Raw genomic sequence first — 13,633 nt, forward strand, 5'->3', positions numbered from 1 at the left:
GAGGACCCAGGGGCGTACACAGTGGCGGAGCTTTGCAAAGGCCAAAGGGGGTCATGCCTCTCCAACACTTAGTTCAAGTGTTACACATCTCAGAGAAATTAGAGTAAACATATCTACTTCTATGCAGAGGCGGCGTTGGGCATAGGTGTTTACCTTACACCTATTTTTTTCCTTTTAATTTTTTTTGGATTTGATTGATGTAAAGAGATCTATCTCTCGATAAAAAAAAGAGGTCTATCTCCCCGAATAAATAATGGAATAAAGTGTATCTAATTAGGTATCTTACACACAAGGAAAAAGCCATAAGTTGGGCGGAGAGGAGCAGGGCAGATGGCGGAGAGGTGCATGCTCGCACCTGGACAGAGGAGGGGAGAGGACTCGGTCCAGCCAGTTGGTTTGACCCTAAGGATAAAACGGTCTTCTCACAAGGGTTCAATTGATAAAAGAAAATAAAATTGATTAAAATTGTGTAATAGCAAGAAAATCAAAGAGACAATATTTTGAGGTATAATTCTGCGAATCAATCTTTAGAGTGGCAAAAATGTGAAGCCAACATAATGTTTTAGAGTGGCAAAAATCCAAAAATTCTCGGGTGAGGCTCTTAGACAGATTTTGGGTGATCCCAGCCTCGACATGGTGAACTCGGAAGGGAAAAAAGTATTGAATAGAAAAGAAATAGAGTATGAGTATTAATAGAAAAAGTACATTTTTTTTCAAATTATGAACAACTATATACTACGTGCCCCTATGTTATTAAGCCAAACATTAGGGTTAATAATTAAATTTTAGGATAATTAACTAAAATAGTTATTTTTGTTTTTGAAAAGATAGTAGGAAAATCCTATTAAAGTTAAATTATTTATGTTTCCAAAATTATTTAACCTGGGACCAAGCCACATAAATCATAGTAGATTAATTCTTATAAACTAAGAAAATGAATAAAAATTATCAAGAGAGTACATTGTAAGGTTATTATCGAATATCAAACTATTGAGTATATACGTATAAGTACACTGTATATGGATAGAGTATATCGTACACATGTATAACAACTATGGATATTACGGAACCGAATCTATGGTACCTAATACACCCGAAAATCTAGAAGATGTATATAGGAAGATCTCAATTGGTTGCCCAACTCGAGAATGACTAGTATCCAAGTCGGATTCATCTGCTTTGTCGTGATGGGCAAGATGAAGGACTCCATATCGACTACGACTGGATATGAGATGGCATATCATCCCTATATAAAGAGGGGACCTAGACCCCCAGGGGGAAGAGGCATCTGCAACTCAACCCAAGCGACATCATCATTAGTTTAGCTTAGATTCAATCTATTCCCTGTAATAGGTCTAGACACATTGCTTGTACTTGAGAGAATACATACACATCACCATACATACATGACGTAGGATAGTACTCCAACCGGGGGCCCGAACCTATCTAAATCACATATCTCGATTCATGTTCAATCCCTAATCTCGAAGGTACCCCAATCAATTATGAGCATATTGTCAGGAACTAATCTTCAATAGTTGGCACGTCAGGTAGGGGCTTTCTTCTGCTTTTCAGGATTGATCATGTCTCAAGTTCACATTTGCACTAATTTGTCTAACAACGGTTTCTATGACAACTTCGAGTCGGTGGAAGCCATCTACTCATCGCCTCCTACATGATCTGAAATCCTCTTCGGAGCTATGATTTTTCACTGGGACAATTAAGGTGGACTAATCGACACTGGTATTCTTGAGTCCAGCCCATTAGACTAATACCGTGAGGTGAGACATCTCGACTGGGATCCCAAGGAACCTAACGTCCTCCAATGCATGGACACTGACAGCAAGGACAAGGATCAGGAGAGTGGCAATGACAACTTGGTCAATAGCCAGAGCAGCCAATGGATCAATTTGTGTTCATGGCTCAAGGAGTCGGAACCCCACCCGATGACTCTATGGCGGTAAATCAAAATGTCGCAGAGAGCAATGGCGCCGGGATTCCCGCGGACCCAGCAACGGCAACCACCGCCCATAGTACCGGCTTCGCTGGAGATATACCACCAGGAACGTCTTTGGCTGGTGCCCAGTTAGCTCCTAATACTATTAATCATCGATGGACCGCAGGAAGTCAGGTGCCCCCTGATCTTCAACGATGACTTCTGGTGGGTACCCCTCCACCAGCACCGGTCCTAAGATCGAGCAACGAATACTAAAATAAGTTCATCATCACCATTGCATATATCCACTAAACATGTATATGACACTTCCCCAACATCCCAAAAGCATGGCTAAGCAATTCTACCTAAGAGACTCATATCAACTACCACATAGACTTCAAGGGATGTAAAGGAAGAACTTGGTAAACCCTAACATAGGTGACTACCCATTAAGTTGATAGACATTGCATGCAATTTTGTAAAACAAAGCATTTAAAACATAGGTTCAAGATGATCAATAACACTTGCCTTCTCCTTGCAGCTGCTCAGTGTACTCTAGCTCCTAGTCTTGACGTCCCTCAAACTAATCTGGGATATTGTCGTCCAATCCCACGACTGCCAACCAAGCACACAAATAAAACACACTAAGAATAGTACACAAAATAAAATAACAACAAGATAAAACCTATCTAAAAAGATAGAGCTTTGAAAAACGAATCCAACGACACAAGAATTGCTTAAAACAGAGCTAGGGCGACAAAGTTTCACTAAAAATAAGTTTAGGGTTTAATCTGAAAAAGAAAGGGACTTAATTTGAAATAAACATAAAGTTTAGGAACTTTTTTGTAAAAATAAAGGGACATGTTTGTAATTATAGAAAAGATTAGGGATTAAAGTGTGAAAAGATAGGGGCTTTATATCAAAATAAGAAAGTTCAGAGATTTATTTGCAAAAATACCAATTAACTAAATTATTTTGGAATTATTTTTATATTTGAAAATTCATCTTTTAATGCGAAGGCACTGACTGGACTTGACACCAGGGGCGAAGCCAGGATTTAAATATGGGAGGGGCCAATTAGACATGGAGGGGGCCAATTAGATCAGGAATTAGATTAAACTACAATTAACATGTGCTGATTAATACTTTATTAGTTGAATGGCAGCTCTGTTAGGGGGTGCCAGGCCCCCTCCGGCCATGCCGTGGCTTCGCCACTGCTTGACACGTCGGCTAGACAGCTGATGTGGTGCTGAGGTGGCAGGTGTTTGGCATGCTAACGAGGTAAGGCTACTGATTGGTTTAAAAAGGGACATGTGTCATCGAGCTATAGGCTACTGAAGGGGTATGTTGCCATCTAATCTAGGCTGTTGGTGTTAGATCCGACGACACAAAGAGAAGGGGACGACCGGAGGAGAATACACGACGGTGCCAGACGAGACACGGCAGCGCACTCATTGGAAAACATGCCAGAACCTCGTCGCGAGCCTCAGGGCACGACGGCGAGTGATGGGCTATGGAGAGGGGATGACAGCGAGTCCGTTTGATGTCTTACCGAGGGCGACGCGACTCTGGAAGGGTGTTGGCGATGGCAGAGAAGACGGCGGCACACGGGAGTTCGAGGGCGGGGGTGCTCCGGTGGCCAGGGAACCAAAAAGACGGTGGCACAAGCTTTAGAGAAGGTTGGCGAATCTGTTGGTGGGCTCGGGCGAAGTTATTTAGCGCTAGGGCGGCTTGGCGATGAGCACGGCCGAAAGCGGTGGATATGGCGGTGGTGGCGATTGGATCTCGGTGGATTACTTGGGTTTCGGCGGCTTGAGGCGATGGAAAAACACCGAGAGGGCCACAAGGTTATATAGTCGGGCGGAGGGCTAGGGGCAGGGCAGGACTCCTCAGTGATGACGGTCTCATGCTCGGCTTGGACACGGCGGCTGTCTGACTTAGAGACGCTGATGGGCAGCGGAGGCGGGTTCTAGCGCGGGGCATTTTTGGCGTGGGCTGCGAGCAGCTGCTGGCGTGCGGAGGTAGGCCACCAAACGGGCGCTGGGCCAGGCACGGTCCATGCGGGGAGAGAGCAAGGCAACAGGGGGAAGAGCGGGCCGGGGAAGGAAATGGGGCGGGGCAGGCCAAGAAGAGAGGGTGAGGGAGAGAGGTCTGGATAGGATTATTTTTTTCTTTTTCATTTCTATTTCTTTTGAAATTCAAATCAAAGCAAGGCAAATTCAAATCAAATCCAACCAAACAAATCCAAATAAAACCAAATAAACCCTAATTGCCTATTTCTAGCATGAATGCATTAAAACAAAATATAACCTATGTCAATTTGGATTTAAATTTTAGAAAATAGATTTTATCCTATGCTATTTAAGTAAACTCAAATTAAATCTAGGAAAATTTTAGGAATTTGGGAAATTTGAAAATAAGGGTTTTATACTATGTACCTTCGGCCGCATCACGCATGTCAAGAATGTGAAGCTTCACGTGAAGAAGCTCGACGACCGCAACACTATGATGATTTTCATAGGCTACGAGAGCAGGTCCAAAGCGTATTGGGTGTATGACACCATCAACAAGCACATGCATGTGACGTGTGACGTTGTGTTCAACGAATTGATACAATGGAAATGGATCTCAGAGGAGGAGCACAAGGTGAATGGCGATGACTCATTCACTGTGTAGTACGTGATCACCAGAGAGCCCATGTGCGACACATGTATGAGCTCCCTTGACCATGGCTGAACACCTTCATCGATGACACCTGTGGCTACGGCAGATTGAACTTTGGTGGTGATCGAGCATGTCATGCCACCCACGCATGACTCTAGGCTTGACATGACTCCCGATGAAGATGATTCCTAGTGCTACGACACCATTGACAACATCCATGGTCTGACCATGCCATGAGGGTACGCACCATGCCAACTCAACCTCGACAAGCTTCACATGGTGAGCACTGAGGAACAAAGCACCCTCGCTGAAGCAGAATAGCATGAATGTTGGTGCCGCGCAATGTTGGACGAAATGAAGTCGATCAATGACAAAGACACGTGGGAGCTCGTCGACCTCCCTAGCGGGCATCAACCCATTGACCTCGCCACAGTGAAACATGACCTACGCTACATCGCTGGTACTCTGAACATGGGTTGTCACTATGCAAGGAAGCTCGATGAGCGGCCATGACTATTAGGATACAACGACAACGACTTGGCCAGCAACGTCGATGACCATAAGAGTACCATAGGCATGTTCTTCTTCCTCAGTTGGAGCCTAATCAGCTGGTAGTCGCAGAAGCAGAGAGTGGTGGCTCTCTCTTCTTGTGAGGCCGAGTACATCGCCACCTCCACTGCGGCGTGCTAGGCTATTTGGCTTGCCCGTCTGTTGAGCAACATTGGCCGTGGCAAGCCTGAAGTAGTAGTGCTGAATGTGGACAGCAAAGTAGCCATCTCTCTGTGCAAGAACCTAGTGTTCCATGGCAGGAATGAACACATTGATACCAGTATCATTTCATTCGGGAATGCATTGAGGGAGGCAAAATCAACATCGAGTCCATCAGTGGCGAGGAGCAGCTAGTAGACATACTCACAATGCTTCTCGAGCGCGTCAAGTTCATGGAGCTCTGCGCGAAGATTGGCATCGTCAACATCTAACAACTGTATCAGTATTAGGGGGAGTTTGTTGCAAGATTTTTAATCCTGAGTAGTTAGTATTATTTCAGTTTTTGTTTGCATGCAATTAGTAGTCATTCATTTCAGTTTTTCAGTTTCTATGCAATTAATTTTTCCATTTCTACATGTAGGTCTTTAATTAGCAGTTTCTACATGTAGGTCTTTAGTGCTGGACATGTGCTAAAAAGCTGGTTGCGAGACTTGTTGTTTTGCTTATAAGGAGAAAAGCCACAGCACAAAAATTCTGCTTGATAATGAGGCATGGAGGCGAGTTTGGCAGAGAGGGTTCAACAAGAACGGCCCAATCTGGATTCAATGACGGGGTCGACTTCAAGGCGAAGCAAACGGTGGGAGGGAAACAAGCCACCATGGCGGTGCCCGAATATGTGAAAAAGATAGGTATCGCAAGGAAGCAGTCAGTGATAGCGAGTCCGCAATGGACACACACAAAGAGGGGGTGGGATGAAGAAGCAAGTGAGCCCAATGGGAAAACAACTTGGAAAAGAAAGCAACAGTGCTGACATGTGGACCCAACATATTAGTACAACTCGTATTTCGTAGTCATCAGTATGCGCCACCGGCCCACAGCGAAACCCAGAATCTCCCGACCGCTCTCTCATCCCCTTGGCCCTCGTCGCCGGTTGGCTGGCTGGCCGCTCCCCCGCTGGCCGAATCACATGGCCCTCTTTCTCATGCACCTCTCCGACGTCACCCGCCTCCACCACAGAGACTAGGATTGGCGGTGGCGCAATGCGGCAGCAAGGTGCACATAGACCACTCGTGCTTCTTTGTCAAGGTTGTTTGATGATTTGGCCAGAGAAATGCCATGATATTTAGAAATGCTATGAGTGTGGTCCTGTAATTTTCTCGAAGATATGCATACCTCACAAGTGTTTGATAATGAAGACATCGAGCCATTTCCTAGTCCGATAAAATGGTTAGAAAAGATTGCTGCTTCCACAGCAGTATTTGTGATATCTGAATTGCTTCACTCCTCACAATGGATATCTTGTACCCCTTACTTTCTCATTCATTACTCACATATGTTATATGCCTTTACATATCACATCCTCTACTGCTAATTCCCTTTCCAAACATTAATTGAGCTTGCAGTGTTCATATCCAATCTCCACTTATCTAGTGTTGGGGTTGCTTTTATACGAAAACGTTAACAACAGAATGCCGCAGGGAACGATGCCTGGACAATTCACATGTATAGAGTCAGTAGTAAAATTTAGGAGAGCATGATTAGAGAGCACAGGGAGAGTAGGAACCTTTTGCACCGAGCACATGACAATATGATATACAGGCGGAAGAAAGCAGTACATGGAAGAAGCAGCCTGTGATAAGCTAAAGTTTTCTACATAATGGATCCAAATAGAGCCTGATGAAAGCCAGATAACACTTTAGACATGGTTGATCAGTTTTGTGGTATACTGATAGCCCCCTATTCAGGGAGCTGTTTCAGAAGGCTGCCAACGAAGAAATAGCAGTGACCCGGGATTTACGATGGAGAAAATTGGCTATACACCACCCAAGAAAGCATGTAAATCCCACAAGCAGGTAGCAATCTACCCTATGGCTGTAGAGGTCAGTGTGATATGCTTTTTGGACATTTACTCTGTTAATTTTTCTATCTGCAGGAGCGTTTTACTGTAACCAAACAAGCCTGGAAACTTGTTTGCCTTTTTAGTGAAGCTGGGATTGGTTGCTTTCAATATTTCAGATTTTCTCAAGTCATTCTACCACTAAAGCTTCACTGCAAACTGGTCTCTGTTCTGAATTTCGAACATCTTGTGCACCTGAATCTTAACTAGTGTACATGTAAGGCCATAGGCTTCGCAAACTAGCCTGGTTAATATTTTGGTGTAGAGCTTCTTGTTTGCTTCATGACAGACTGTTGGATAATGTAAGGCTTAAACTTTGCAAATTGCTTCTAGGCCTGTTCCTTATTCCCATGCTTCCTATCTGATTGGCATCTAGATACTTTCAGACAACTGCAAGTCATCAAAATGTTGGCGCGTGCTCATTTGTTTTAATGTTTTATAGATGTCTAACATGTTTATTTTCTAAATTGTAGAAATGGTTTGTAGGGTTTTGTGCTGAAAGGCTACGGTGCAGTAAATAAACTGCCGGATGGAACTGCCTGTCCAGTCCATGGAAGAAGCAAGGATATCTAAAGAAGGTAGCAATATTGGATGTTGAGAACCACAAGGGTCTTGGACAGAAGAAATAGAATGCAGATGTGGATGTGGGCAGGAGCCCAGGAGGGAAAATTGAAGAACTAGAACACAATGAAATCTGTGTGTTCGTTGGAGAAGCATAATGTTCATTGGAGAACACAGTGAAATAGAAGGTAGCAATGTTGACCATTGATGCTTTCCTCTTCAGTTGTTAGGACTACTAGCTAAATTTTGGCAATTGAATAATGTGTTTGCAATCAATAATGTTAGGAATGACGTGTCACTTGTACTTAAAACGTGGAATGGATGGAAATGACGCAAATGTACTGAGTCTGCTCATTGTGGTTTTTCTTGTGCCGGTGTAAGTGTCTGTCCATATTAAGAATGGTTTTATGTTTTGTGAGCATGAGTAAGAATTTGACTAGTATCAGGTGACGAAATTCTGACGATATATAAATATCAGGATTTTGTGTGCATTGTCCATGTTGGTGAATGTTTTCAGTTTGATGAATTGTGCAAGTCGAATTTGACGATTGTGCAGCTCGATGAGCGGTTTCAGGTTCACCAATGTCATTTTTCTCCAGATTTTTCAGTAAAGCCAATGTACAGGTATATGTTCATATAAAGGGAGACTGCTGAGAATAATGCGCGGTGCAACAAGAAGGATAAGCAGCCTCACCTAACACCTGAGCAAACCAACAATGGGATCCCACCAAGTTCAAGCACGAGAACTCCAGCCAATATCACTAGGCATCAATTCAGAGTTTCAGACACTGTATTTTCTCAAATAAAGAATTCGAGTCAAGGTATTTCGCCATCTGAATTTCGCTTGTCATTTAAACATAATTCCATGTTCTCGTTGAATAGTACGTCCGGGACGTGTCAACTCCATTTTGAAATGGCCAGATATCCATCTTTTCGCGCAGAAAGTAAGTCCGAAAAGACCTCAAATCGAAATGTGAGATTTTGTAAAACCAATCGCTGACAAGTATATTCAGCATACATGCTCAACGTCTTGCTAGTAAAGCAATGTTGCAAAATCACTAGATTGAGAACATGATACAAACAGTTGTTGATTATTCCAAGGTGAGGGAATCAGGAGGTGTACAAAACCAACGATAGAATTCTGCATTGATGCATGCATGGTGCCTACGTTCCTATCGAATCTCCCCTTCCTCCACATCCATGTCTTCGGGGCCAGGAGCGGAGCCCAGGAGCTGCTCTCGCTCCTCGCCGCCGACGTCTGCCTTCAGGAAGAGCCCCAACTGCTGCAGGATGCTGGGGCAGTCGGGTGCGACGCGGAGTTCGCCGCTGTTCACCCGGGCCCGCGCCGTGTTTGCGTCCTCGACGGTGCTCACGATGTGCTCGAACGCGGCGATGCCGAGCGCCTCCATGATCAGCGGGTGTATGCGCTCGTTGGGCAACGCCGCCCGCTCCACCTCGAGCAGCTCCTGGCGGGCTTTCTTCCTCGCGCGCTCCCTCTCCTGCCGCCGCCGCCGCTCTATCGCCTCCTGCGCCTTGGCAATCAGGTCGGTGATCGGGCCAGCCGCCGGCTCGGGCTCGGCGATCTGGTCCTGGGGCTCCTCTGGATCTGCAATCTGCACTGTCTCAGGGGCTGGCTCCGGTGGCTGCGCAGAGGTGTCGTTCTCCTTGTGAAGAGCAGCGGCTGTAGGTAGGCTGCTGGTGATCAAGCTCGCCATCGGGCCGGGCGCGGCGCTCAGGTCCTGAAGCTTCTCTTGCTTAGCGCTGTACTCCGCATCACGCACCGGCTCCGGTGGCTGCGGAGAGTTGTTATTCTCTTTGGGAAGAGCCGCCAGTGCAGGTGGGCTGGTGGTGATCAAGCGCGCTGCCGAAGCGGGCGCGGGCGCGGCGCTCAGGTCCTGGAGGTTCTCTTGCTCCCACGACGATCTATGTGGAAGGGAAGTTCTGTTGCTGTACTCCGCATCCCGCACCGGCTCCGGTGGCTGCGGAGAGGTGACATTCTCCTTGGGAAGAGCTGCCGGTGCAGGTGGGCTGCTGGTGATCAGGCGCGCCGTCAGCGCGGGCGCGAAGCATTGTTCCTGGAGCTCCTCTGCCTCAGCAATCTGCACCACCCCTGGCGCCGACGCCAGTATCTGCGCAGGGGTGTCGTCCTCCTTGTGAAGAACCGGCAGCGGAGGTGGGCTGCTGACACTCTCGTCTGAGTCGCTGTCCGAGCTGCTGCTCGAGTCGGAATCACTAGAGGACGCATCGGAATCACTCGATGATGCATCGGAGTCACTGCTTCTTGATCTTGGGCTGCTTCTGGTCTCGCCGGCCTTTGCAAGCAACACGACTGGGGAGCCTTCACCGCAGATGTCAACGTACGCGTCTTGCTCGTTGAGATCGACGTACTTGCGCGCGAGCGGAGACAGGGGCTGAACTCCGATGCCATCCACGAGCTCGTCGTACTCCTCAGCGATGTCCCGGAGCGCTTTGGGGGAGACGCCGCCACAGAGGTAGACATCCTCCCCCTCGTCCTCTTCCACCGGGGCGATCTTTTCTACCGCGTCTTGATGCTGGGACAGGCAGCTAACGCCGGAGCCATCCATGGCTGCGCGTTCGTGATTCTTGGGCGTGCTCTCCGGCACGAATTTGTCCAGCAGCTCCTTCAGCTTGGACAGGGCCGCGTCCTTCAAGCAGTGCACGGCGACCTCGATCTCGCCACCGTAGCCATGGGGATCGGCATCTCCACCACGCTGGTTCTGCAGGAACGCGACGACGTGATCCGGTAACACCGCCGCCAGCGAGGCCAGGCGACCGGCCAGCCGCCTCCTCTGATCCGACGTCATCCGCGGCTTCTCCTCTGCCTGCTCTGCGAAAGGAGACACATTTCTCCTCTTCGCCGCCCTGCTGCCATCATCCTCCATCGGCGCCTCCGGGCGTGGTTCGGCGGCCATGAACCAGCCGTCCTTGTCGGTGGGGACAGCCATGCGGGTTTCTCCAGCATCAGGGAACAAGATCTCCACCTTCCTGAGGATATCGCGGACGGCGTCGAGCTCCGACCCCAACCGTTTCCGGAGGAGCCGCCGCGCCAGGGCGGGCATCTCGCCGACCGCAAAGATCTCCCTTTTGACGTCGAACGCGTTGCGCCTCACCAGGGCGCCCTTCCTCCCGGGCGCGGAGGATTCTTCGACGCCAACGCGCTGGGCGGCCGGCTCTTGCGCTGTCTCGCCGCGCGCAAGCCCCGGTCGCGGCATCCGTCAGCAATGGGTTCTACCGCGCTAGCTAGCTCGCGCGCGGTGGCGTCTCCCTCTGCGACTTTGCACGGACGGTTCACGAGAGGCGGAGCGGAGGTGAGTGAAGAGAATGGTGGCGCTAGCTTCCCTACTTGGGAAGAAGGGGCGCCGGCGAGGCCGACTCTCGAATTCCGCCGCAGGGCGTATTCCGGAGAAAGCAGGGATGAGTCCGACTGCTATATGGCCTGCGAGATGGAAACTGCAAGGGGCATGCACCCTACGTGCCAGCCAAAAGAAAAGTGGGCAAACCAAATCAAATAATCTTCATAATTAAAATTACCTTTTATACATTTTAACATTTCTAGCCAAATTACTAGTAATTTTGAAACTTTTATACAATCAAGCAGAATCCATGTATATTTTGGTTTCTCCCATCCTTTTTACCTTACTACAGTTTGACGTTTTATTAAAAAAGTGGCAATAAAATTTGTATTTTACATTCTTCCAAAGAAAAATAAAAACATTGCCTACGTGCACAAATTTGTTGAGGACCGGTATGCATGAATGGTGATAGTTTTCAGGATTTTTTTGTAAAAAGAACCTTATTTTATATATTGATTTGTTTAATATTAATCAAGTTTATATATAACAACAAAATGGACTATATGCTTGCCCGTGGCGTATAAGATAATCTCCAGCAACTTAACAGCTGAAAAAGTTATAACAATCCAAAATAGCGTGCATGGGATCTAGCTTGGGGAAAAAAGGCTAGAGAAAGATGTCATGGGCCCTACACCTTCCCTCGTAGTTTGTCCCTCGTAACACGCATGACGCATGAGTCTCACTAGTATGAACGTCCATACATGTGTCTCCACTCCTATGCACCTTCTTTCCAATTTGGCCAATCTAATTAGAGTATATTTTAGGATAATCCATTAAAAGTTATCTTAATTATGTGGTACTTTGTTTAGCATGACAAACACAATTTTAGCTACATTAAGGTTTTAGAAGCAATTAAGTAAGCATTCGACTATCGGTGAACCGCAATGGCTGTACCATATGTCCTTCCTAGCTCAACACGTTCATATCTTGTCCCAGAATTTTGAATTTTAATAGGATCAGACATCATCAAGTTTGCGTTATTTTGAGGTTGGTCTGTCTTTTGTAGCATTGAAGGGTTCTTATCGTGCATCTTCTTACACTGAGCTATGTATAGGTTCAGCATGTAAAGTTCGTTTTGGTTCATCTTAAGAAAACTTGTTAATCTCTTATGAGTTTTCAGAAAGAAAAATATGCAGAGCCTTGGCATGTTCAAGGAAATAAAGGCCTTGCACATTATCTGTCTGACGCTCTGACTTGCAATGAGAGTCGAGTTATGCACTTTCTTTTTGCTACCTGGAGGCAATCAAGATAGCATCATGGAACTTAAATGTATTTTCATGTGGACAACACTGTTGTCTGAATGCAAAGAACCACAAAAATCTTGTACAATAAATAGTAGGATTACACCAATACCAACCATCATCATGTACTCCGATCCATCCACTGTGCAGTTCATCGTGCGTTGCAGTTTGCCATCTGCTGGTCGGTCTGACACGCGACGCTCGATGGCAGTCATGCCGAGCATCATCTTCTGCAGGTTGAGAAGCTGGGGTTGCATTTCAGGCTCTACTTACAAGGAGAGCTTCTGCTTTCAGTTCGTCTCACTACCAGAATATGGGAATACCCGGAGTGCCACAAAAACTCGGGAAACATGGCAAAACACTCGGTAGAAATAGACATTTTGCGCAGATCATATTGTCGAGTTATGAAGATGGTGGTGAGACTTCAGTTCTTGCTGCTAACATGGAGATTTTGCGCAGAACATATTGTCTGAGTTGTGAAGATGGTGGTGAAACTTTAGTTCTTCCAGCACATCATGTTCGCCCATAGGTTCCAAACAGACATGTTGCCAGGCGACATGCAGTGCAAAAGTACAATCTAAGAGTCTATCTATTTTACAAAACTATTTTTTTAGTCATAATATCAATAGGTAAATCCAGATTCTATTGTTAGGCTTCCTCTCCCTTTATAAAAGTCCACGCTCACTCAAAACCCTAACCAACATCCCCTAAAAAACCCTAACCAGCTGACACTCTCCCGCTCCCTTTTCCTAGCCCACCATCTCCCAATGTCTTGTTGGTGTTGGAGCCTCGCCGGCCATCACCTCGCTACCCTACTTGCCCGTCCGCCACCATCACCTCTTTATCCTCCTTCCTATAACCATTCCATCTCTACCGTATCACCGCTATCTTTCCTCCTCTCTATTTGTTGCGGCTCTTGTCACCCCTCTACCTCCAACTATCTTTAACTCATGTTGTCCTGTCTCCTATCGACTCACTGGCCTCCTAAGACCTAGCGGCAAGTGGTGCAACTGCCATTGAGCCTCCAGCCCTCCACACCCCTCCCTCTTTCTATGGTTAGGTGTAGAGTAAATCTATAACTCTCACCTCTCTAAACCCTAACTCTTGGATAATTTGGCTTGAGTCATGGAGACATCACTATCAGTTTGGAATTGGAAAAACACGCGAATCATTTGATTTACCATAATTCTTTTTCACATCCCATGCTGAACTTGTCTAAGACACAGCTCAAGTTGAGAGTCGGGCCATGCTT

General features: G+C 46.6%; 1 protein-coding gene across 1 annotated transcript; it reads right to left on the bottom strand.

Moving 5' to 3' along the window:
• Window positions 1–8,938: 8,938 nt before the first annotated feature.
• On the bottom strand, window positions 8,939–10,999 carry LOC133922998 (uncharacterized). The gene has a single exon (XM_062368481.1). The coding sequence runs from the start codon at window positions 10,997–10,999 to the stop codon at window positions 8,939–8,941; it is 2,061 nt and encodes a 686-aa protein (XP_062224465.1).
• Between the last annotated feature and the right edge of the window lie 2,634 nt (window positions 11,000–13,633).

Source organism: Phragmites australis, chromosome 6, assembly GCF_958298935.1.
Source record: "Phragmites australis chromosome 6, lpPhrAust1.1, whole genome shotgun sequence".
Classification (NCBI taxonomy): Eukaryota; Viridiplantae; Streptophyta; class Magnoliopsida; order Poales; family Poaceae; genus Phragmites; species Phragmites australis.

Bases quoted from the DNA above. Each gene is read 5' to 3' on its own strand.
- LOC133922998 (XM_062368481.1), bottom strand. From the start codon at position 10,999: ATGCCGCGACCGGGGCTTGCGCGCGGCGAGACAGCGCAAGAGCCGGCC.